Raw genomic sequence first — 26,484 nt, forward strand, 5'->3', positions numbered from 1 at the left:
AGGTTAGGTAGGGAATATGCCTGAGGGCCTATTGTAGGAACCGGGTAGCTTAAGAATACTTATTTGCACTGTTAAATCTTGAAAAAATTCTCCGGAATAAGTGGGTCCTCTAAGCCAGAAAGCAAAAATGTACTGACGTATTTCAAATCATGGATTCTGCCAGGAGCAACTTAATCGTTACACAGATTTACAGATGTGCTGTGAATTTCTGCATCAGTCTGTGTAAAAGATGTGTTTTTTCTCTTACAGGGAATGCAAATTACTTTCACTATACAAAGCAAGGTGGAAGCCCTGTGATTGATGGTGTCAATGATGCTAAGGAAATGGTAAACACCAGGCAGGCCTGCACTTTGCTAGGTAATTTGTAAAACACAGTCATATCCCAAATCCGATATACCAGCAAGTGTTTTCTACATTGTTTCTGTATATTTTCTTCATACTCTGTTGTGTGTAAAAACAGGAGAGTCTGATAAACTTCGGGACTGAGATACTTTCATTGCATGAAGAAGGTATTTAAATTGCAGTGGTATCACTCATCTAGTGTAGGAGAAGCACGCATTATATGAATGTAAATGGTGGATTCCCTTGGTGTAGCATATAAAGCGCTGGAGGTCACTGACAAAACACTTTGAAACAGCAAATTAAGTAGTTCATTTTAATGGATTTTTTTTGCATCTGGTTATAAAACATTTTTAATAGAAGTGGAGCCAAGCAGTACTGTCAAATGCCAAAGTCTCTGAAAAAAACACACAGCGGTCACCATTTTTCTCTTCTTAATAAAAATTTTCATCAGCTGCAGCTCGTGGTTCTTTATTTCTCTCTCCATTCAAAACAGTTTATTCATAATTTTTCAGGGATTAGTGATTCCTACCAGATGGGTATTTTTCGAATCCTTGCTGGCATCCTTCACCTGGGCAACGTGGAGTTTGCATCTCGGGATTCTGACAGCTGCACTATTCCTGTGAGTAGTAGATGAACTGAAGGGCATGGTTTCTATTCTGACAGTTCTGCCTTCTGCTTGTTTGCAGGGACCTCTTCTGAAAAGGACTAACAATATAAAAACGCAAGCAGTGTGTTTATTTCTAATTTGTTAACATTTCCACAGTTCTTTTTGCAGATGGATTCAACTCTTCTCAGTTTAGAGGCTTTAGAAAGTACTGTCTGTATTGTAACAGTGGCTGCCTTAATTTTGTTTCAAAACTAATTGATCTGTCCTAGAAAAGTCTACCAGACAGGCTTGCTTTGAAGTCCTGGACGGGTGTCTTAGGTCTTTATATTCCTACATGAATACATTCCCTGCCCACAGTAAATGCTTTGCAGGATTTTTTTTTAATGTTAAATGCCAAAATGGCCTAAATAATTGCAAAGCAAATGCTTCGCAAAGTCCTCTGGGATGTCTAGACATTAGCATAGGATATACAGATACGATTCACGTGACTCATCTAAGTGTCATGGTTTTAGCGGTCCTTTTTACCTTTGTGGTGGTCGACAAGGAGGACTGCATAGTCTGATCTGAAAAAACCTCCTCATTCAGTGAGGACCAAGGCTTCTTACTGAAGTCCATATTCTGCAGATGAGAAACAAAAAAGATCTGGCTTGTCAGTCTTCGATTCCTTGGATTCACAAGTGGCCAGTTTCTCCTTTTGCCTTTCCTTGAATGTCTACTGCTGGACTACACAGCCTTCATCTTTCTCTCTCTTCAAATAGTAGCAACAGTTGCAGGGGTTTTTTCTCATTTTACTATCAGTCGCTTTCTCAAGAATCTGCAGTAGCAGTTTCTGGAGCTGAGACAACGGGTCCCTTATTGGGCCGCAGATGATGAGTGTGCCTGGTCTGACGCCATCTGTCCGTGGCATCTAATGGATAGCTGCTGTGAAACCACAGCAGCAGTCTGGCTCTTCGGTGTGTCTTAAAAAGGTTTTCACTACAAAGAAAGCATCATTTAATGATCACAGGTAGAAAGCTGATGAGCCCCAGCACATGATGAGCTCGTCTGTGTTGTAATGGGTATCTCCAATGCAGGAATCCCACTGAATGAGCTCGTACAAAGCTGCGAGTTCCTGTGCAATCCTATCCTGACGTGATAAACATCTATCTAGCAGGTGGCGGTGAATGTCTGCTCAGTGGCATCCGCTACCTGAGCCGTGCTGTTCTCTTGACAATAGCCATGTCATTGCAGAGCTCTGTCACAGTGCAGACTGGTCTGCCTGGGAAGCACTGGCGTGGTGATGCAATGGTGGTGCTTCAGGGAGCTCAGCGAAGGGCTCTGTGTGGTGCTGTGTGAATGAATCAGTTTGTTCAATGTCAGCTTGAGTAACCCTGATGTGACACTCTTTTGTGCAGTGTTCATTATTATTATTACTTTATTGTTGCCTTCTGAGCCAGTTAAGGTTGTGTGGCTAAACTGAAAGAAGACATGCTTAGTTAACTGGATTTTGGAGGTGTATCAGCACTGCCATGGGACCTGCATGCTGTAAGGACTGGAAGAAGCCCCAGAGAAGTCATAAGGACGTGGAAATAGAAAGATAAAGCTGATGTACCCTGAAGCTACTGGGCATGTAGCAACAGTCCCTTATAATCTGTCCTTGTCAAGACGCTGCTTGTGAGCGTGCTGCTGAGCCATCGGGTGCAAAGTGAATGTGATGAGGAAGTAGTGTTAGGGGAGTTCCTTAGGAGGAAAGACCCGTCTGTCCTCCTTGATTTCTAGTTATCAGTTTGCTTGTTAGTCACAAAGTGTAGTATCTTCACTCATGGAGTGGTAAACACACTGCATGGATTTTTATGCAGAAATCTTATATACCCATCTCAGTGTGCAAGCCTTGCTAGTTGATTTTACCCGGTTAAACAAAGGCCAATTTTTTCACTTGTACAGTCCAATTTGAGAGTTAGAGAACGTCATTTGAGTGCTCCAATCTCTTAATGTTTGTCTCCAGAGTTCACTGAGAAAATACTGTGTTAAATACTGAGACCAGAGCACTACAGCCTTTGCACACTTGTTCCTCTTCGTTCTTGGCTTGGGCTGCGATGCCCCATTGCCTGTCACTCCCTGCCATGGATGTATATGAGCAGACGAGAGCACCGCTCAGGAGCTGTAGTCCATTCTGTCCCCAGCACACAGCTGATGTCCTGTCCTCTGCATTTCTGTAGCTTCTTCACTCAAAACAGAGACAGTCAGTTATAAGAAGTCAAAATACCAAGTCCATCCCTGTGAAGCTAGGTGATTCATTTTTGCGAAGGTTGCAGGTTCCCTGTGGGGGGGGCTTTTTGGTGAACACAAGTATAGTAAAATGCCTCTGGGGAAACTGTGAATCAGTAATTTACTTCAGCGATGTGAATGTGGTAAGTGGGTAGGGAACTCGTTATGTTTTGAAGGAGGGAGAGCTGAGGAAGCTGCTGTTGCTGCTTACTGCAGCAGGCAGTTCTTCTGATTGCATGATTGCATGTGTGCTATTGGTAATACTGTTTCAAGACCTAATGAGATTGTTTTTATTAGCCCAAGCATGAACCCCTCAGCATCTTCTGTGACCTCATGGGCGTGGAGTATGAAGAGATGGCCCACTGGCTTTGCCATAGGAAGCTCGCAACTGCCACCGAAACCTACATCAAGCCAATTTCTAAACTTCATGCCATCAATGCCAGAGATGCACTTGCCAAGCATATCTATGCTAATCTCTTTAACTGGATTGTAGATCATGTGAACAAAGCACTTCACGCTACTGTAAAACAGCATTCTTTCATTGGAGTGTTGGACATTTACGGGTGAGTCTTTTTGTCAGAGATACCACACCTCTTATGTAATTATCTTGCTGCAAAGCATCTTTGTCTTTATCATGTAGCGCTGCGTGGATTGCACAAAAAACCCCAAAACCTGAGCAGCTGCTTATTGCAGCTGAAGGAAGTAGGTGTTAAGTTTTGACATGCTATCTAAGATCTTTGTCTTGACTTTCAGGTTTGACATTTATAGTGGGATTTCAGATTTTTGCTGTTGGTAGTTCCTTTATGTATTGCATTGGGGAAAGTTACAAGGGAATTGTCATCTCATGGTTCCTCCAGGGTGGCCCTTCTAGAGAGGACAAAGATAACGTAACATGCTCTCCAGGAACATCAGTCTCTTCCCTGTGTTCCTCATCCCTGCCTAAAGAGGGAGCATCACCGAATTGCTCATGCGCAGCAATTTGCCATTTCCCTGTGTGCTTTGTTGCTCGATTGTGGTTGGTCGTACCTGGAATAATGCGATGAATTTGACCGGAGGGAGGGAATTTAAAATTATGGGTCATTTAATCAGTTTTTTTCACTGCACTAGTAATTTTGAGTATCTGCGTATTTTAGATTTGAGACATTCGAAATCAACAGCTTTGAACAGTTCTGTATCAACTATGCTAACGAAAAACTGCAGCAGCAATTCAATATGGTAAGTAGGAAATGACTGGCATTTCCTCTTCCCTTTCCCCTCACCCAAGTCCATCCTGCTAATTGGGTCCCTAGTGGTTACGATGAATTCCTTCAGTCTATTAACCAGCTGTCCTGGCCGTGGGCTTTGGGGGATGGGAAAAGATCGACTATCTCCTAGAAATAGATTTTATGACTAACTGCTGCTCTGGGACTATTTGAAATTCCGATCACAGTAACAATTATAAGACAGAAGCAGTGCTTGGCAATTAAGACCCCGAGACTGCCTGTCAATGAGAGCACCGTGCGGGTGAAGTTGGAGTTAGCTGTGTCCCCGTAACCTCCAGCGAGAGCCGGTGCACGGGCAGCAGAGAGCCAGGCTTTGCTGCTGGAAATCTGCCACCCGCGCTTCCTCTCCTGGCGTTATTTTTTGAGGGTTTTCAGCCGCATCCCGAAGTTGATGACTGACGTGTGGCAAGAGGCGCCTCTTTGCCCTCCTCCAGAGACATCACGATTCTCTCTCTTTCCTCAGCCTTAGTGATGTTTGTAATTATATATCTTACCTGCATAATGACGAGGCAAGTTATTTATGCCAGGTCTGTTGCTAGGCTGTGCTGCAGTACGGGAATAGCTTTGAACTCTCTTTACGAGCGTACCTCCATGGCAGCGTGTGCTCACAGGACCGGATCCCCCTGCGCCGTTGTTCACCCCGGCGGCAGGGATGCGTGTCGGGGAGTGAGCCGGGTGCTGGAGCGGAGGCTGGGCTTTCCAGCCCTGGCGTGCCCTTTCCGCGCTGGTAGTGCCACGACTGGCTTCAGCTCCGTAAGCGGGATGTCGTAACTGCTAAGCACGAGGTATCTTGGAGCTTTCTCGGCTCTCGAGCAAAAATCGAGTCACTGCAAGAATTGTAAGGGTTCGCTTCTTTAGTAAAGATCACTGGCACCGCGTTCCCTTCCCTGTCACGCCGTTGCTGTAAGCATTCGTCGCACGAAGGACAGGGCAACGAGGCTTGTGTGTCGGTGCCCCGCCAGGCTACCGAACCCAGCTCCGGTGGACACGGACCCACTGGGCTGCCGTGCAGCTGCACGGGGTGAAAGTTGCTTTAAATTAAAGCCCCGCGCCTGGTGGCGGCCAGCAAGCCTTCACGTGCCGCCCGGGGCAGCTGGAGCCCGGCTGAGGGCAGGCTGCTCGGGCACTGCCTGGCCACCGCTTGTGTCTCCGCAGCCTGCCCGGCCCCCCCGGCCGCCCTTCCCCTGCCTGGCCACCCACGGCCCGTCAGGAAAATTACGTCCGAAGACGTTTTTCACCGCGTAATCGCTAATTCCTTTGCAGTGAGGAAATGGGTTTATGTTTTCTTTCAGGACTTAGGTTGGATATGACTTGCCAATAAAACGCTACCATTGGCTTTCCTGTCAGGAATTAACTTGGCGTGTAACGCAGCCGTTAAGCGGCGGGGCGGGAATGGCTCCCGCGGGCGCCGTTAAGGAGCGCTGCTTTGGAAAGGATGGCGTTAAGCTAATGAAATAAAAGGGATAAACCACTTTGTCAGGGTAGTTTTCTGCTGTCTAGCAGACGTATGCCAGAGAGCTGTGAGGTGTTCGCGGGCTTGTGCGCTGAGCTCGGGGGGCGGCTGAGGCCAGCTCACGAATACAGGTGTTTGTGGTAGCCCCCCAAACCCTGCCCACGGCGCTGCTCTTTGCTGCTTGGTAGGGTATGCTCTGAGTTGAGTTCTGCCTGCCAGAACAGTTAGTAGGCATTAAAATTTAAATGGGAGATAAAACATCATTGAAAATAACTGGAGTCAGCACTCTTTTTGTTTTTAAAAAGGGTGCTTGTGCTAGTAAGACCACAGCTTGCCTGTTTAATATCTTCTTATCTTTTTTCCTGAAGTTTTAACTCATCTCCTGTGCACAGTTCATTTTGTGATAATATTTTTGAATAAATATACAACTACATTGTTATTGATCTTCATACCAGGTAAAACTGCCACAAAATTTTGCTTTGGATTTCTTGTGCTAATATTCCTAGAGTCATTCTTGCAGGTTTTTGCTGAAAAGTAAATTTTAATGCAATGCGTCATCTTAGAAAAAATCAGCAGCCATTTAAGAGAAAATGGAGCTCTGTTCTTTGACAAGGAAACTGAAAAGTATTTATAGTGAAATTTTACTTGAAATAGAGCAGTATTCATAACTTCAAAATCACAAATTCATGGCACATCCCACTTTATAAGTTGCTGTTCCTGCACTTGAGGCTTTTTCTGGGTTTTGTGTTGGTTTTTCATAAGAGAAAAGAGCTTGTAGTAATTGTAGGACAATATAGTAAAAAGATAGGAAAAAATAGACCTTATTTGCAGAGAATATGGATAAGTGCTTTAATTTAGTCTGTTGTTTTTAGGCCAGGAAAAAAGGTTAATTTATTTTTCATACCCTTACTTGTTAAAGGGTTTATTCAGTTGAACCTAGCGTGTCACGTGACAGCCTGGATTATGAACTAGTGTGTCACTTGACAGCCTGGATAATGTGCCAAGATGAATTCAAGTGAGAGTTCGATGTATTTATTCTGCATTTTATTTCACAGAAAACTGTGTTCTTTTTGCCCTGTAGCATGTCTTTAAGCTGGAACAAGAAGAATATATGAAGGAACAAATACCATGGACCTTGATTGATTTCTACGACAATCAGCCTTGCATCAACCTCATAGAGGCCAAAATGGGAATTCTCGATCTGTTGGACGAGGAGTGCAAGGTGTGTGTTCAAGGGCTTTCATAGAGAAAGAGGTCATCAGCCGTCCTGCTTCTGGGGCCTCACAGGGAAAAGTCATCTGCATACAGCCATCATTTTGACACTCTGCTGTTGAAAGGATTTGGAGAACGTACAAACAGAATTGGCAATTACAGGAGGAGAAAAAACGGGTTTAGTCATGCTTTTTTTTCCCTCCTCTCCATCATGTATCTGTATCTGGGTCTGGGTCTCCGATGAACCTTTGTTTTGACTCTGGCAACTTTCTTTTTCCCGAGTGTAGCAAGTGGAGTCTTTGGTCCTGTCAGATTTCTCCAAATTGCCTCTCGCTCGGTGTCTCACCTTTTGTCTTTTATCTTAGTTTAATTTATGCCAAGCCATGTGCAGGGGATGGCGTATGGTGTCAACTTCAGTGGAAACCCAGCTTGGGGTTCTTGTGTATCACAAAGCATCACAAGAAATCTCTAATGGTGGTGGATGAGTTCTGACCCGCTGAGATGCTGCTCAGTCAGATAACGTACCTCTTGGATCCCCGCCTTCAGGTGTGTGACACTGGAAGCGTTATTAGCGTTGTATGTGTCACATAGCAGCTACGCCTGCCGCTGGGCTGTGCCCAGTCCGGAGCGTTAGGAAGGCAAGCGCATAGCTGGTTACTGGCTTCCTTGCTTATGGCAGTGCTGGAAATGCGAGGAGTTGGAGTTTGAAAGCGAACCACAAAGTCTCGTCCCGCATCTTCTTAGTTTCTTTCGCTACTGAAAAGTTTTCAAGGCATTAGAAACGGCTGTGTGTTCTCTTCCACAGATGCCAAAAGGCTCGGATGACACGTGGGCCCAAAAACTCTACAATACTCATTTGAATAAATGTGCCCTCTTTGAAAAACCACGTCTGTCAAATAAGGCTTTTATCATCAAGCACTTTGCTGACAAGGTGAGGACTTTTCCTCCGGTACCTCTTTCCGTGGCTGGTGTTGCTGAGCGTGTGCGCGGGAAGGGATCCTGGGGTGGGCGGCTGCTGCAGGCGGCGACTGGGCAGCGGCATCCCCGGCTCTGCCAGGCTTCTTGCAAAACGTGTGCCTGCCTGTACACCCGATCAGGGGAAGAAAGTTGACTTGGCAGCTGTGCAGAGCCAGGAACACAAACGAGAGCACCTGACTCCTGTCACATGCTGTAACCACCAACCATCCTTTTTCGAAACATGACAGCCTAGCGTGTTTGCAATTCACAGCATAATTGTATCAATTCCAGTTACGCTGTAGAAATGCACAAAATAGAAAATTATGTATCTTACTGTAATTTTAACTAAGGAGCAACAACAAAACGATGTTGGTTTTGCTGCCATCTTAGTGTGCAAACAGGAAGAAGGCTAACACACCCTTCTTCTTATCGCCGGAGCAGCGCGTACTGCTCCCACCCTCGCCGCTGCTGGTCAGTGAACAGCGATTTCTAGGAAGCTGGTCGAGGCGTGCCTCAGTGGAGTGCATGCATTGTTCAGCTCCCACAATGCATCATCAAACCGAGCAACTCCTCAGGTTAAAATAAAATCCTGGTTAAGCTAATTGTCCTGTTAAACAAAGCAGCTGCCTCAGAATATTGTCAGCTTTGTCAAAAAAAGTTTGGAGAAGTGCTGGGATTCTTACCAGTAGGTCTGTATGTGCTGACATGGGGGCTTGGAGGCCTTTATTTGCCTCCACTTGATTTCTCCCAGGTTCTTGAATTCATGCGTAGAAGGAGGGTCCTGTTCTTGTTGCATCTAGTGTTACCTAAATGAAAGCAGCAAGAACATCCCTGTAACTGTTTAGATTCATGGGTTCTGTTTTATTTGGCGGACGAGAGGACAAGAAGGATTTAATTAATATTTCATGTACTGTTCATTAGGCTAAACTTTGATATTTGACAACAAGGCTTTCCTATGCCTAGTCTGAGCAGCAAGGGCCGAGGAGAGCTAAAAGTAGCTCCAAGCAGGTAGTGGCAAAGCTGTAAGCTCTGGAGCGCTGTCTGTGCTAAGCATTTTAGGCTTTCCTGTGGGCTTACGTGAATGCCTACAGACATCTCGAAGGAAAAACCAAAGCCGTAGCTGGCAGGTTAGTAACCTCTGTGCCTTGAAACGTTGTCTTCTCTGGGGGAAGGCAGAGATTCTGCTGCCCTCTCGTGGCATTGTCGCCCGCAGTAAGGACATGAATGGTACCCCAGGTAATTAATGTTCAGGGTGGGCCTTCAGCTGTAAAGAGACCCTGGGGAGATCCTCTGCCTTCTTCCCCCCCCTAGGAATTTTTTGAAATGTTTTGCAGCTTGGGGTGTAGTGTCATTGTGTAAGCACCGATAAATGGCTGTACTGGAAGAGGGGCTGATGATGGCTATCAATCTGTCTGCTCTGAAAGAACAAAATTGCTATAAGGGTCTGCTCCTGTATTTTATAGTCTGCACTTCTGCTGATACAAGACTGAAGAGTTAGTGTGAGGCACTTCATGAGAGTTAGCATCCTTACGTTAATTAATATCAAATTCTCAGGTACAGAATTTTGACAATAGTTCTGGGGTTTTGTTCGGCCTTGAATTAGGACAGCAAAATAAATACTAGGTTTTTATCTGACGCTCTGACTGTTCTCTGGTCCAGGAGACTCCACGGCCCTGTGATAAAGGATTGTTATGTATGTCACAACATTCAGACTTTTTATTGTTTCTAGTAAAAATAGTCTTTCTGAGTACAAATGAGGCATCTTCATAATAAGCTGCAGGCAGATCTACTTATTGCCTCTCAGCTGATGAGGTGAGATGAGATACTTTCTTCTGAGTTGCATCTGGATTTCACGCAATTTTGCAGCCCTGGTAACTTCAGTGCAGGAGATGCTCAACACACATTTTGATTCTTCACCTTTACTGTAACCATTCAATCACACCATCTTACCACAAGCATCCCTCAGCACTGAAATATATCTGCTATAATGCAATAACAGTATTCATCTCTATATGTTTTAATGTTTTACGTTTTACTGGAAAGCACTCTCTTTGAGGAAAATCTATATTTAACAAAGATGCACTTGGGAGCTGATATTTTCAACATCCACGAGAATTACCTGTTTTAAATGTGAAAGTTACAGCTGGTGAAGTCTATGCAAAAGATTCTTATTAAATACTTTTAATACTTACTTTTTTTGTAAAATGATGGTTTTCAGGTGGAATATCAATGTGAAGGCTTTTTGGAAAAGAATAAAGACACAGTTTATGAAGAACAAATTAAGGTCCTAAAATCAAGTAAGGTTAGTATAAAGATTATTTTTTTTTCTTCTTTTGCAATTATTAATCCTTGAATTAAGGGTCATATAAAGTTTCTTATAAACGTAGTGTCTTGGTTTTGGCTGGGATAGAGTTAATTTTCTTTCTAGTAGTTGGTATAGCGATATGTTTGGGATTTAGTATGAGAAGAATGTTGATAACACACTGATGTTTTCAGTTGTTGCTAAGTAGTGTTTAGACTAAGTCAAGGGTATTTCAGCTTCTCATGCCCAGCCAGCGAGAAGGCTGGAGGGGCACAAGAAGCTGGGAGGGGACACAGCCAGGACACCTGACCCAAACTGGCCAAGGGAATATTCCATACCATATGATGTCATGCCTAGTATAGAAACTGGGGGGAGTTGGCCTGGGAGGTGCGGATTGCTGCTCGGGAACTGACTGGGCATCAGTCAGTGAGTGGTGAGCAATTGCATTGTGCATCACTTGTTTTGTATATTCCAATCCTTTTATTATTATTTTTATTGTCTTTTTATTGTTATTATAATAATTATTATTTTTTCCTTTCTGTCCTGTCCTATTAAACTGTTCTTATCTTAGCCCACAAGTTTTACTTTTTTTCTTTCCCGATTCTCTCCCCCATCCCCCATGGGTGGGGGGGAAGTGAGCGAGCGGCTGCGTGGTGCTTAGTTGCTGGCTGGGGTTAAACCATGAGACCTAGGAAATATTTCTGCCTTTGGTACCAGATCAACTGGAATTGAACATAGTTTGTGTTTTACTTGGCTATCTGTATGAATTTAGAAAGTCCTGTAGGCTAATTTTGCTCCATGTGAGATCAGTCTATATTTAGCCACTGATTTCACTGTTTGTTTTTATTTGTTTTGGTTCCGCTCCCTGGCCCCAAAAAAAACCCCAAACTTTGCTATATTTTCTGTAAAGTCATCGAGGACTTCTACTATACTATAGTAGTATAAGAAGGCTTAACAGTTAAGCACTTAATTTTGTAATCTGAAAACAGAAGCTCCTTGTTTGTGGCCTGACAATTGAGCAGAAAATTTCTGGAGGAGAGACAAATTCTGTTCCAGAAGCAAAATGAGAGAGGAATGAAATGTATAGACCCTAAGGACACGAACCAGAATTTACGGAGTCTTGCCTTCTTGATATCTATGAAAGAAAGATCACATCTGAACTGAAAAATACTGCATGAAGGAATATTATAGAACAGGCCTTCAGTGGCATCGTCTGCTTTTTTTAATGGCAAAAATGCTAGTTGTGCTCTTCTGAAATGTAAAGGCAGTTAACTTGACATTGCGCTGTGATGGCTGTTGGGAATTTGCTAGCTCTAATGGCCCAGGAAGCTGGGTATCAGGGACAGGCTATTTAAAATTATGCTATTCTATCAGGAAAACCAACATTTTTCTCTTCTGTTTCTATTCTGGGCAGATATATGAAGCGAAATGATTGAAACATGTAGTATAATGAAAAACCACAGCAGGCTTTCCACTGAGAGAAATGTTGAAGTGGTTTCAGTGAAGGCAGTTGCTGTGTGTGCGGGAGGCAGGTAGCATCCTCGGGGAGCTGGCGGGGACCGGGTGCCGGTGTAGCTCCGGCTGTGCACAGCGTGGCAGTGTGCCGTGCACGGCGGAGGTGCAGGGGTGCTCCGAAGGATGTAGGCCAGGGAGTAAGGGACAATGGGGACATAGCTGCCATAAGAGCGTGACAACAGCTTGGGCAGGCTCAGTAGGTTGAGTCAATTCAGTCTAAACACTAAGAAACAACGTTGTTTTCCTCAATGGTAAATTCCACCCAAACCAGTGTTTTAAAAAAAAAAAAAAAAAAAAAAAAAAATTCAACTGTGAAGAAAATGGATTTTCAAAAGAAGAATGTTTCATTTCTATTTTTCAGCAGGCCTTCTTTATTAGTAATTGTAGTGGGATTGCATTTCTGATTTTGTTGTTGTTGTCACTGTTTTCTGGGTTTGCTGTGCGCATTCAACAGAAGGTAATTCTAAACTGACTGCATCATCTGTCATCCTGCCCATGCCCACTCTCACATACAGCTCGAATGCTTCTTTGCTTTCCGAAGTGCATGACACATGCTGCTCTTGGCAGGCACTGTAGTGTTTAGCTATTTATTTTGGCCCGCTCTACAAATCCACCCACAAGACCTCTTTGAACTAGTTCATTTTCCATGCATGTATCGTGAAAGCAATACAACAGTCCTTAGCCTTTATGCTTGCTACTGGCATGTTGTTAAAATCTTGTGTTGTGGCTCTGTATTGAAAGAAATGACCTGTAAGATTGTTAGCAGCATGTCTGTTAAGTTGTCTGACAAAATTACAGGGAAAAAATGCTTGCTTGCCTGTTTTCTACCACGTGAATTATCTGCCCTTTGATCAGTGTTTTCCCTCTCTTTGAACGCTCCTAGTGTTCTGTGAAACAAAGAAAATTTATAAGATAGTAAAAACCAAAACCAAAGGCAAACACGAATGCCCCCACCGTGTGGATCGTCTCAGCAATGCTCTCTGCTGCAGGTGGCCGTAGATTGCTCCTGTCTTCTGCATGCAGTAACTGAGGCAGTGTCTATGAAAGTGGCACCTTTGAAATGCACTTGCCCATTTTTACAGGCAGATTTTCCCAGGGTTGGGAAAAGGGAATGAGTCTCAGGTACTGATAGCTTAGAAGAGCTCAGCCATCTGCAGTCAAGACACTGGGGATCCCCTTCCCACCCCTGGTGTGTGAGAGCATCAGGAGTTTCGGAGAAAGCGTGCTGCATTCAGATCGGGTTTTGTATGGGATGAAAAGACTTGGCTCTGTAGCTCAGATGCCTGTGCAGACCGACTCACTCCGCCTGACTGCGGGCAGCTGAATGAGGTGGTGGTGGCCCAATCATCCTGAACTCTCTGTTGAGGCAGTGGAAGGAGACAGGCTAAATCACCCCCTGGAAATGTCATTTGTCCACCTGCTACACAGGTAGTCTAAGGTGATCGTGCTCCTAGTCCAGCAGACTCAGGTGAGATAAAGCTAAGCTGTGATACTCCTTTTTTTTAATTGGGGAACTTAGGATACCTTTGTAGCATTCATGGTCATTAAGTTACGCTGGAGTGCTGTGCTGAATGCTACTGAGGAACGTTTGCTGCCTCCTGCTAGCCCGTCTGGCACAACCGCCGGGCACAAGTACCATTTTGTTGCGCAGCATGTTTCATTGGATGTCGTGCATGCTCACCAAGTTTTATAAGGCAAAACCGGTTTTTTTATTTTTTAGGTTGTACTTAGCCCAAGCACTTTCTAGTACTGAAAATTGAATGCTCCTATCTCTTGGGAGAAAATGCACAGATGCTAGATAAAAGATTTTTCATTGACAGGTAGAGAAGTTCAGATTTTCTTACTCTTATAATGCTTCTGAAGTGCTATAGTTGTCAGTAGAAAGACGTGGTGGTGTTATTTTTAGTTGTAAGTTACTTCAAAGCAGCTATTATATATGGGTGTATTTTGTAGCCATTAGAGAAAGGGAACTGGAAGCCCTGTGTGATATTTGGAAAGATATTTCAAGTTTTTCCTCCACTCCCACTGGCCTGAGAGTAGATCTTCAGTCAGGTAAATTTGGCTAACGATTTTTTTTAGTTGATGGTTCCTCTTTTAAGTTGATTATTTCAATTTAGAGTGATAAAGCAGGAATATTCTTTGTTGCCTGCTGGGTTATTCAGTGTCCTAGATATTTCTCAACCACAGAGGAGTCTGGTGCACCACTGGAATATGAGAGGACCCTGTCGTTTCCTCCTTAGATCAAAGCAGCCATATATAATTGCAATTGGTACTTCTGAAACTGCTGTCAGTATCTAACAGTTTCACGTGGAAGCTGTTGCTGGCTCTATGAAAAAAACCCTCAAATCAGAATTTTGTCTTCAGAAGGAGACTCACTGATCAAACCCACAAAATGTTTAGTATTAAGTCATGGCCCACTTGCTATACTACTAGCTTGAATGCTTTTTTGCATTTGTCCCTGTGTGGAGTTCAACAAAAAACCTGCGCTTAAAAAAACTGAGCCTGGATTCTAACTACCTTAAGCACAAATGGGTGCAATTACTTGCTGGATTCTTACCCTCTGTATTTTTTCTGCTGTTGTGCCAGTTTAAGCTGCTACCAGAGTTATTCCAGGATGAGGAGAAGGTCCTCAGTCCCACGTCAGCAACCCCTTCGGGGCGTGTGCCTTTGTCTCGAATGGCTGTAAAACCAGCCAAGGCCAGGCCAGGTCAAGCCAGCAAGGAACATAAGAAAACTGTGGGACATCAGGTGAGTTTGAAGATGCAGCTCTATTAAGTAATCTCTCCCTCTACCTCCCTCTGTCTCATAGGTCTCAAGGTGTGCTGGTGCTTCTTGGGATCCCTTGTGATTTTTGAGAGAGGTGCAGCTGATTATGACTTACAGTTTGGAGCAAATATACCCTAATTACTAATGCATTTTGGGCCACAATTTCAGGGACCTCAGTTCTTATTGTGGTGCCAAAACCAGAACTCATGTTTTTCAAGATAGATTTAACATGCTGGATGCTGGGAATCTTTGAAAATCTTATGCTGGGTCTTTTTGATCATGTGCCACGTTGTCTGACTCAAATCAAAAGTGGGAATTTAGTCCCCAGGAAACTTGGTTCCAGTTATCAATGGGTTAAACATAAAATATCCACGTGTATGTGCCAGAATTAAATTAAAAGTATGCAGATCAGTATGGCTGGAGAACTCACTTTTTTCTTTGTTACTTTCCACTCAAAAGATTTAACAGGTGTTTTCTCAAGATGGTTATGTCCCCACTCAGTGCTTTATATATGACAGATTGTCCCTCAGACTATACATCGGAGCCAAGGGGAACTTTTTTGACAGTTTAGTACTCAGGTTTTATCTACTTGCCAGCCTGTACCACTTTGCTAGTGAGTAGTGGCATTCTTCTTTTGCCTGGGGCTTCCAGGAGGTCTGTGTGGATAAATCTTTTTATGTTACTGTAGGACAGCCTGGAATATAAATTAGCTCTCAGGGAGTGTAAGTTCTTTGTATCAGGGTCCCCTACCTATTCTTGAAGATGAACCAACCACATCTCTAGGGGGCTCAGAGTTCTGATAAAATCACCAAAAATGCCTGGGCTTTGTCTGCTGCCTTGGATGGTTGTCGATCCCCTAACAAAGATGTTAGCACAGTGTCTGTCCAGTGTCGTGAGCTAGTCACACTGCTAAGTGAGAATCAGGGAATTAGAGAATGTTTAATTTGAGTATTCATAATTCCTCTGTAACCTTCCCCAAGCAAGGGAATAAGAATAGTTATTCAAGCTACTGCACAGAATGCAAATCTGTTTGGCATGTATTTGTGGTACAGGCTGCAAATTCCAATCTGCAATTCATGCAAGAGAACCCCTGCCCAGTTACCATTTTTTATTTAAACTTCATTTCTGATTTTGCAAACAGACAGTATCCTGAGACTGGTAGAGGGCTGACAGTTTTGTTGTCAGACTGAAACTATGAGTTGAAGTGTTAGGAATACTCTCATACTACTACTATCAATCAACCATGTATATTAATTTATAAATTTTAAAGAAAGCTAATACAAAAGTGATTTTTATCATATTCTGTGTAGAAACAGAGGTTGGCTTAGAATCATAAGTTTAACAGAAAGAGGGAAATCCATGCCAATACGCTTAAAACATCTAAGACGTGTTTTCATAGTTTCCTTTACCTATTAGAGTATTCTGTGGTTAGAAGGATATACTGCAGTATGTTAGGTATTTGCGGTCCTGATACTTTAAAAGTAAAGCTCCTAAAACTCTCGCATATTGGACTTTCAAAGTTCTCTTCAGTAGGTCCGACACTGGGATCAGTGGAGCTGAAGAGACTGATACCTTTTTTTTTCTTTTTACCACTCTGTTGATTTTAAATTTGATTTAAAATTTATTTAAAATTAAATGGCTATTTAGTAATATGCCATGAGGTTTAGTCATAAAGAGATGGATTAGACAAAGATTAGGGTAGATGAGACAGTCAAAACCTGAAAATAACTCAGTCTGTGCCGTGTTTTTGTAATTTATCACACGCTGATATGGGAGCTTTACTCCTGTAAAGCCTAACATTTAGAAGTTTCACTGTATCATAATTCAGTCAAAGGTGGTATCTGAAACTAAAATCTATTGCCATAACAAAACCAAGCTGGTGTTTATTACCAAAAGCATTATTACAAATAAGCAAATATCCCTAGGTCCGCTTCCTGAGGTTATCTCAAACATGATTGAGCTTATTGAGGCTATTGCCTGATATTTTTCCCTTTTTCAAAGTTTCGAAACTCTCTTCACCTGCTGATGGAAACCCTGAACGCTACAACTCCACACTACGTGCGCTGTATTAAGCCTAACGACTTCAAGTTTCCATTCACGTAAGCTGGTTCATGTGTGGTTCGTATAGCCTGTGCGTGGGAGGGAATTGCCCAAGGCCTTGGAGGATCGAGTTTCTAAACCTTCCTCACTCAGGAGCGAAGTGGTGTGCCTCCTTTCTGCTGTTATGGACTCATTGTGCATGTGTACCTGTACCTACGGCAGGAGATGTTTTGGCATGAATGGAGGGAGAAATACTTCCTGATGCTTTTTTTTTTTCTTTTTGGTGATACATGAGCAAAAATACCAGCATTTTCGTTGTTAGCTGTTTTAAATGTGCCTGGCAGTTTGCATTCCTGGAGTTCGTTTGACGTTTGCTGGAATTTGCTTTTGCAGATTCTAATGTCTTATTCCTTACCTTTTTTCATATCTGAACGTGCTTAGAGCTTTTCTCAAAAGTCTGCTTAGAATCTGGGCACACAAAGTCTCCCATGGCTATTGGGCAGGCCAGCGGGAAGCAGGACAGGACAAGCAGCTTGCAGCAGCCGATGGGCTCGGACAATTCCCCAGTTAGGCTGTCCTCTGTTATCGCTGAGTTGCAGAAGCGCTAGCTGGATTTGTTAACCACCCATCACATCCCAGCCCTGCTCCCCCTCTGTGCCACTCCTGTCCTGGGCGTGCGCAGGGCCAGAGGTCCCATGTAATGCAAAACTAGCCCCACACCCACAGCCTCTTTTTATTCCTACCTAGATTTGATGAAAAGCGGGCAGTACAGCAGCTGAGAGCTTGTGGTGTCCTGGAGACCATCCGAATCAGTGCAGCTGGCTTCCCCTCCAGGTGTGTTTGCCACTTTTTAGATTGCTTTCAGCTGCAGCTCTCCTTTCTAAGAGAATTATTCATTGTTGGGACTGACACTGTCTCTGTTTTTGGGACAGGTGGACATACCAAGAGTTCTTCAGCCGTTACCGTGTTCTGATGAAGCAGAGAGATGTCCTTAGTGACCGAAAGCAGACTTGTAAAAACGTCCTGGAGAAGCTGATTCTGGTACTAGAGTTAGTGCTGAGAGCATTTGGAATCTGAAGGAGTAAAGATAGCGTCCCTTACACCCTCATAGCTACGCTATTTTAGTACTTCCTCAAAGTACTAAACCACCAACATTAGCACAGGAACTGCAGAATTTCCCAGCGTATGACAGGAAAGGAAGACGGTGATTTTAAGTGTGGGTGGGTTGAGGGTGAGCCTTAACTTGCTTAAGGGCAAGATGCATTAACCACATCTTAAGTAAGGTAGAGTTACCTGGAGGTTTTCTAACGTGGAGGCGTTTCTGTCTGTGTATGTGTTTGTGTCTTTCACACTGGTCCTCTCAGCTCCTGTGCTGAAGTCAACCTTTTTCACTCCTTTCGTCCTTGTGACACCGTCTCCCTGCCTAGCAGCACTGTGGCTGTCCTCGTACCTCAGCAGCCTCGTGCTTTGCCTCCTCCCTCCAGTTGCAGCCCTACATTCCCAGGCTGTGCCATCCGCACCACTGGCGCTGCACCTGAACTGATGTGTTTCCTGGGATTTCTTAAGGACCGACGAACAGCGGAGGGCAGTCAGGCTCCAAAGAGCCACTTCCAGCCAGTTCTCAGTAGAAGACGGTTAATCGAGACTTCCTCAGCAGTGTCAGTTAGGAAGAGAAGGAGACAAAGCTTACAAAGATACAAAAGCAAGAAAGCTTACCTTGCTGAAGTGCAATGCCAATGTTAGGATGTTTCTGGAAACAAAAAAAATAAATACTGTGCAGGCAGGTTGGGGCTCGGCTTTTTAAATTCTGTGTCGTTGGGTGGACCTAACTGAAATCTTTTGGTTTATATGCATGTGTCTGCATTCATAGTGTTAATGTATAGTGTTGGATGTATCCTAAGCTGTAGCTCTTTGACTGCTGTTCCTTTTAACTTAACATCAAAGAGTCAACAAAATTAATTTATTTCAATGTACCTTTGTATATTCTCAGTTTTTCCCTCCAAGGAGTACTACAGCCTATAGAGATAGAGTATTATTCTCTTTCTGGTTTAGTTCTGAAATTTCAGATGTGTTTGAGCAGCAGTGAGATGCTTTGTTCTGGCTTAGTCCAGATGCTGTAAATGATGTGTACATGTTTGAAGCCCCAGCTGTTTTGTTTGTACTGTGTAATATGATTGAAGATGGACCATTCAGAGGGATCATCTACAATTTAAGCAGGAAATTGTACACGTGCATTGCCTGTACTGCTTTCATGCTCTGGGCCCCTTCGTCACCTCCTGTAGCCTACCACATCTCTTACAATCTTTGTGGCGTTCTTGTCTAAGCAAAAATCTCACGTTACTCGTTTAGGCCATGCTTGTGGCCTTACTGTATTCATTTGTTAGCAGAATCATACAGAGAAAATACTCTCTTCCACTGCATAATTTAAGTCTAGGTTTACTTGAAAAATTCCACATATAATTTTGCCTCTTTACTGACTGTACTTTCATTTAGCCCTTCATGCGTTTTTTTTATCCACTAACATTTAATGCTGTAACTGATGCTCTTTTTACCTCTGAAAATAGGACAAGGATAAGTACCAGTTTGGTAAGACAAAAATATTTTTCCGGGCTGGTCAAGTAGCCTATCTGGAAAAAATAAGGGCAGATAAGTTGAGAGCTGCCTGTATCCGCATCCAAAAGACGATCCGAGGCTGGCTGATGCGAAAGAAGTACGTGCGTATGAGGAAGGCTGCCATCACCATTCAGAGATATGTCAGAGGGTACCAAGCACGATGGTAAGCAACGCTCGTGGGAAAACCCACACTAGCCTCAATTCAGATCCCTTTAAGTAGGACATTTAAATGTGATACATTTGTTCTCTCCTTCCTATACTGGCTGAGAGGAAACGATTTTCCAGGGAAATGAAGGAAATTGAATATAATGAGTGTGTCTGTCCTGCCTGGTTTTGACCTTCCTGAGAGGACAGTAGCACCCTTGCTGTATGATGCTTAGAACAGTATTTTGTTAGTGGGAGCAGAGTACAAGTAGTACTAGGAGATATGTTGCAGGTGAGGTAAAGCAGGACTCTTGGTTGAGTCCTTATAGCCCAGTTGCTGGGTGCCCTCCCAGGTGGGTCTGTCTGTCCTGCTGGAGAAGCCATTGCTCATCCAGGGTGCAGCTGCGAAGGGAGGTACATCAGTCAGGAGTCATTTGTTTGGATTGACTTCTGAGGGATGGCTGTGGATGGGCCAGGGGAAGGGGTAGGAGTACAGGTGGTATTATTCAAAGACAAGGTAGTTATGAAGACTAAGAATCAACTTTCAGAAAGAGGCTTATGTCAAGATGCTTTGTAATTGTCTTGCTGAGAGGGCCAAGAACGAGCAAACATTTTCTACAGGTTGAGGTTAGGAGAGGAGATCTGGAAGGTAGCATAGTGGAAATAGCTTTAAAGCTGGAGAAAAGGTGATGAGAAATTAAGCTGAGTTTATCTTGTCAGTTCTACAGCACAGTTCTCAGAGGAAGTGAAAATATTTCCCTGTAAAATCTTGCAAGGTTGCTGTTAATTTGTCATTCTGTTGTACTGCCATACAGTAGAGTAGCAAGTAAATACGCTGTATCACTGTATTGGGTCTGGCTGAGATGGAGTTAATAGTCCCCATAGCAGCCCTCATAGAGCTGTGCTCTGCATGGGTAGCTAGAAAGGAGTTGATAACACACCAGTGTTTTGGCTACTGCTGAGCAGCGCTGGCACAGCATCAAGGCTGGCTCTCCAACATTTTTGCCCCTCTCAACGGCAGGATGGGGCAGGGCAAGATCTTGGGAGGGGACATAACCAGGACAGCTGACCTAAACTACCCAAACAGATATTCCATACCATATGACGTCAGCTCAGATATAAAAGCTAAGTAAAGGGAGACGGAAGGGGGGCATTTTTTGTCTTCCGGAGCAACCACCACGCGTACTGAAGCCCTGCTTCCCGGGAAGTGGCCAGACATTGCTTGCTGATGGGAAGTAGAGAATAATATCATTTGTTTTTCTTTGCTTTTCGCACGCGACCTTTGCTTTCACCTTATTAAACTGTCCTTATCTTGACCCACAAGCCTTTTGTTATATTTTCTCCCCCCTGTCCAGCTGAGAAGGGGGAGTGATAGAACGGCTTTGGTGGGCACCTGGCAACCAGCCAGGGTCAACCCATCACAATCACTGACAACATGAGGAAGAAACGGACGTAGAAAATGTAGCTCTTGAGAAAGAGGATAAAGTTATAGGATGTAAAAACATAGTTCTCAAGCACTGGAAAATAATTACAGGTATTATTTGTAATCTTTTTCTTGCTTAGCTACGCCAAGTTCCTGCGGAGAACACGGGCTGCCATCACTATTCAGAAGTTCCAGCGGATGTATGTGGTCCGCAAAAGATACCAATGCATGCGAGCTGCTACTATTGCTCTTCAGGCTCTCCTAAGAGGTTACATGGCCAGGAACAAGTACCAAATGGTAAGAAATCATAATGTTTTAGTTCTTCACTCTAGCTTTATTTCCACATACCTTCAGGACAGAGCCGCTCTGTGGTGTCCCCTTGGGAATCTGAAATGTTTGTGTGCATGCTGTTACACATAATGCACAAACAAAATACCACAGCATGGATTGAAGGACAGCACCTGGAAATTAGAAAGATCTGATACTGCAATCAACGAACTTGTCATTTTAGGGATATTCACGTTGTCATTTAATATGGATGTACCTAGACCTTCAGTGCAGTCAGTGGAGAATCTAACAGGGATTTACAGCATTTCTCACTTTTTCCTTTGTTACATAGAATGTTGAGACACTTAAAATACATATTGAAAATGGCCTTGTGTGAATGTGCCTCCATGAGTGCAAATCAGTATTGCTCACATCAATATACATATGGGATGCACTACTATTCCTATTCCATCCCTACTTTCAGTGATTCTGAAATGGCTGATGGAATATACTGAAGGAGATTAATGTTAGCAAAGCGATACCCACAGAAATAGGACATTAAAACTTAAGCATGGGTTTTTTTTTTTATGTTGTGAGATTATGTAAGATATGTTTTTAACAGTGATCTGACAGATGTGACAAAGTGAGACATAGGTCACAGCAATATGTGGACTAAAAGCCATCTTAGGAAAATGCCTGAAGTTAGTTGCATGAGTGGTACACACCCCATCTGTCCTGTAGCACAGAGTTTTATAAACCTGTTATATTCTCTCTTAATAGAGATGGCAGATTTCTGGAGGGGTCCCCGTAAGGGGTGGTCAGACTTGCCTGTCAGGGATTATCCCCCTCGAGCAGTGAATTGTTCACCGCAGCGAGACATGAAGCTCTGGCAACGCACCTGCGGTGTGCTCTGTATACGTTGTCCTCCTAAGGTTGAATTTTATTAAAGCTGAGATACAGGGATGGCCAGAGAGAGAAGCACAAGCTCTGCATGCCAGGGGAAGGTAAACACAGTTGTTCTGAAGTTCACGATGATTGCAAATGAGTGAAACCAAAAGTTTGCCTTATGGCAGCACACTTGGGCTGAGCTGTCAAATATATGTCAGCATATATTACTCTGTCAGTAATATATGGTACATGTGTTGTTCGTTAGGATTGTGAAACGTACCTGTTGTTGTTGTTAGAAGAGAGGGCATGTGTTGCAGTCACATGACTAATACAAGGAATTTGAAATGGTTGAATCATCTATTTCACACATCCTGAGGAAAGCTTCTGCCCGAGACATTGCGATGTGCTTCTCGGCTTAACAAGGAGTTTAGTTCCTCCACAGCTTTTACATAAGCTTTCCTGGGAAATACCTGGTGAATTAAGTAACTTTTCTGATACTCTCACCTTACGTTGGAGTGTCCTGTTTCCTCACTGGACTGCATGGGTGTGAGAATTCACTGGCAGATGAGGACCATCCCTGCGCGATGGAGGTATTTTATGTGACTTGTTGCTGCCAAACTTGAGGTGAAAATGTTGTTGAAAGCTAGTTGTATTCGAGCTGTTCAGACACCTGTGGGTAACCTGAAGGACTATTCCGGGAAACGTGTAAGAAGGAGGCAGGAGGCAGGAATGCTAACTGCACGACAGGCAGTCAGAAGGACTTTGGCTTTTGACCTTGCTATGCTTTTGAGAAAGCTATTTCCTTACCTCAGTGTGCTATTTAACTGAGTGCTGGTACTTCAAGTCTCATTTTTTCTTCAGAAATAAACACTAAGGGAGAAGGTTTGTGTGCCTTATAATCTTGCCACTTTGCTAGTGAACCTTTTAAATTCATTGACCTCTAAATGTAACAATTCTAACACATTTCAGTTCATTTGAAGAAGTATAAGAGAAAATAAAATTGTTGTTACCCTACTAGTTTTTGTTGTCAGCTTTGTGGTAGATCAGCGTAAGAATGTGATCTTTAAACTACCAAATGCAAGAAATAATATAAAATCTTAAATAGTTTTGTTCTTTATAATAATCTGTTCAATTTGCAGAAGCTCAGAGCCCTGAAAGCCTTGTGGGTTTGGGCATGCTCTTCGAGCATAGCTGTGGTCTGCTGGAATTCAGGTGCTCCAGACCAGGTGGATCTCTGATTGAATCAGTGGGTGAAGGATCCAAAAACAAGTAGTAGACTCTTCCTAGTGGAAGTCTCTGGCCACCACACTGATGAAGGTTGCTGGCATTCTTGACTTTTCCATTAAAAATTATTTTTAAAAAATTATTATGAAGTTGGGGTATTTTACAGCTCAAAGCTATGGTTGACATTTCTGCCATGAAATAAGTTGGAATTATTACAATATAAAATTTCTGATCAGAATAAATGGAGATTTTTCCATGCTGGCAAGTCTAAGATATGTCAAAAAACGCAAAACCAAAAAAAAAATTAAAAAAAGGAAAACTGACTGGAAGCTGTAGTTTGGTCAGCTAGACTACGGCTGCTATTTTTAATAGCTGCTACAATGTACTCTGGGTTCTAGTGGGTACTAGCTGCATTGTGTATCAAGTGTGGTAATTTTAAACTGTATATTGATGAATCCTATGCAGCATATGTCAATGATTCTAAGAAGTTTCAAGATAAAAGATGCATTAAAGAAAAAAAGGGATTGTATTTGCAAGGTACCATATATTTTTGCAATTAGCTTGGATCTGACATCAACAGAAAGGAATGCCTGGTTCTTCGGTGTGCTTCAGTTCTTCCTTTCCACGTTTTTTCTTCTGGTTCCGTTTCATGTTATTCCCTGTCATCTTCCTTATTCCTGTCTTCTTTTCCTCTTCTTTTTTGTTTAAATTAATTCCATATTCATTTCTTGTTACTCTTCACCAGAAGTTTCTCTTTTCAGACTAAGGTGTCTCTATGTACATCATCTTTACACCTCTCATTATGGAGTCTGTTTAACTGAGCAGGTGTATTTTGCAATTCTAACACCCCTTGTGGTGTTTTTTCTTAACTGTAGATGCTTCGGGAGCACAAGTCTATTGTTATTCAGAAACATGTAAGAGGCTGGCTGGCTCGAGTGCACTACCGTAGGACCTTGAAGGCAATTGTTTACTTGCAATGCTGTTACCGGCGCATGATGGCCAAGAGAGAGCTAAAGAAACTGAAGATAGAGGCCCGGTCTGTAGAACGCTACAAGAAGCTTCACATTGGCTTGGAGAACAAGATCATGCAGCTGCAGCGAAAAATTGATGAGCAGGTAAAAGCTCCCTGGCCACAGGGAAAATCTTTAGAAACCTTGTATTTCCTTTCTCAGTAGCACTGTGGGCATTCAGAGAAGAATGCGCTGAATTTTTATTGTAAGGTATCAGTTCTCTTTTCTGCTGAAGAGCATTGATAGAAGAGAAAGGGAGGCCAGGAGGCCACAGTGGAACTGGGACAACAAAGCATCCGTTTGTGTGTCTCAGCAGCACTGAGAGAAAACATCTGCTCCTTTAACGTCAGTATTTCATTTGAAGCAAGTCAGTTGCTCTTTTTAAAGGGAAGGTGAGGTGATCGGGTCTGATGTATGTGGGCTCCCTCTCTGATTTTAGTTTGGGATGTTAATGTGCAGGCTTAGAGACTGCACTGTTCTGTCACCTCGTTAAGCAATTCTGCAAAAAGAGACTGAAACTTTTTTGAAATGAGCAAGCTGTTCTTTTGCTCCCATGTCTGGGTATATTCTATAGGGAACTAGAAGGCTCCCTTAAACCAGAACTTCCCCAAGACTGCTATGTCTGTGTTGTGTTTTGCAAAGAACAAAGAGTACAAATCTCTGCTGGAGAAGCTGAGCAACCTGGAGATCACGTACAGTACGGAGACAGAGAAGCTGCGGAGTGATGTGGAAAGGCTTCGGCTGAGTGAGGAGGAGGCTAAGAACGCAACCAACCGTGTCCTCAGCCTTCAGGAGGAGATTGCCAAGCTCCGGAAGGAGCTGCACCAGACTCAGTCTGAGAAGAAGACCATTGAGGAATGGGCAGACAAATACAAACATGAAACCGAGCAGGCAAGTATGCAGCCTCAGATGTATGAGAAGGTCTCCGAGGGCCTGGTGTCCACTCAAGTTTTGCCCAGGCTTAATTGCTTCGGTTGTGTGGCTGATATTTCTACAGTATTTTTAAGCAGTGTTATACCTGTACAATCCTAAATAGGCTTGATACCTAAACAACTACACCTATGGTAGAAGGATATACTAAATCTATATATTGTATGTAAATATATGTATTCAATCTATTCCGATTTTGATATTGAAAGTATTTGCAAATCCAAATACTTAAGATTCCTCAATTAGTCAGAGGTAGCGCATTCATTAAAAGAAATCATTTTACCTACCTAGAGAGTGTAATCACATAGATATCAGAAATCTGTCCCATACACAGTATTCAAAGGTACCTTTTTATATCCTACCTAATTTAAACAATTAGCCTACTAAATACATGTATGTGTGCACAGTCTAGTTCAACAGGTTTTGACTAACCCCTTATCTTTGCTTTAACCACGAACATATCAAACAGGTTGTTTCCTATCAAGATTACTTGCTGATAACAGTGCAAGTTTCAAATATTGGAAGAGCTATTCCATTATTATGTGATGCTGCAGTGATACATTTCAGGATCAGATAACCAAAAGGAAAAATACTAATTGATTAAGCAAAATGAAAGCATAGTAACCGTAATCAGAGACAAATCAGTAACTGACAAACCTGGGCACGGTTAAAGTGGCACAATTTTGGGGCATAGGCAAGATGTTAGGTTATGGTGTTACCCAATGCAATGGAATATAAAACAGAACAACCAATTTTGTTCCTATTTTAGGAATATTTCTATTTTAAGGAATAAATTACATCTTTAGGACTTTACTGAAAGATATTATGGCACAGTGGAGTGGTTCAAGGCAGTTTTGGCATCTGATCAGAAATGGAGTGCAGAACATACAGGGGAATCTGCAGTGGGACTTATTTAAGAAATGTAATTTGGGAAATGAAGATGTCATAATTTAGTTCACTGATTTCATTCTCTGAAGAAAAGTTTAGGTATTTGAACTCTTACAACAAAGATGTCGTTGCTCTTAGAGCTACTGATAAAAGATGAACAGCATTCTGAGTCAAATATTCTGTTATTTCTATAGCTGGTATCAGAGCTGAAAGAGCAGAACACATTACTGAAAACAGAAAAGGAGGAGCTGAACCGCCGCATCCATGACCAGGCGAGGGAAATAACAGGTCGGCTCTGTTCTCTTCACTCAGGTTTTCTACTTCATGTTACCTTGTAAAGCAACACTCTAGTGCATAGATTGGGCTAATTTGCCTTAGATTGCATTCCTTTTTA

The 26,484-nt window shown here is 43.0% G+C and overlaps 1 protein-coding gene across 21 annotated transcripts in view; it reads left to right on the plus strand.

The window, feature by feature from the left end:
* MYO5A (myosin VA) overlaps nt 1–26,484 on the plus strand; it is a 106,601-nt gene that overhangs the window by 50,702 nt on the left and 29,415 nt on the right. For 13 of the 21 annotated variants that reach the window (XM_030014582.2, XM_030014569.2, XM_030014575.2 and 10 more), the window contains 17 exons: nt 250–357; nt 855–961; nt 3,494–3,759; nt 4,330–4,411; nt 6,993–7,133; nt 7,929–8,054; nt 10,299–10,382; nt 12,352–12,354; nt 14,484–14,645; nt 16,665–16,762; nt 17,451–17,537; nt 17,636–17,744; nt 19,268–19,479; nt 21,024–21,180; nt 24,138–24,377; nt 24,915–25,163; nt 26,285–26,378. In XM_030014582.2, coding sequence (XP_029870442.1) covers nt 250–357; nt 855–961; nt 3,494–3,759; nt 4,330–4,411; nt 6,993–7,133; nt 7,929–8,054; nt 10,299–10,382; nt 12,352–12,354; nt 14,484–14,645; nt 16,665–16,762; nt 17,451–17,537; nt 17,636–17,744; nt 19,268–19,479; nt 21,024–21,180; nt 24,138–24,377; nt 24,915–25,163; nt 26,285–26,378 — 2,325 coding nt within the window. The remainder of the gene's footprint in view (nt 1–249; nt 358–854; nt 962–3,493; nt 3,760–4,329; nt 4,412–6,992; nt 7,134–7,928; nt 8,055–10,298; nt 10,383–12,351; nt 12,355–14,483; nt 14,646–16,664; nt 16,763–17,450; nt 17,538–17,635; nt 17,745–19,267; nt 19,480–21,023; nt 21,181–24,137; nt 24,378–24,914; nt 25,164–26,284; nt 26,379–26,484) is intronic. The other 8 variants (XM_030014570.2, XM_041123671.1, XM_030014577.2 and 5 more) reach the window with 1 other exon arrangement.

Source organism: Aquila chrysaetos, chromosome 5, assembly GCF_900496995.4.
Source record: "Aquila chrysaetos chrysaetos chromosome 5, bAquChr1.4, whole genome shotgun sequence".
NCBI lineage: Eukaryota > Metazoa > Chordata > Aves > Accipitriformes > Accipitridae > Aquila > Aquila chrysaetos.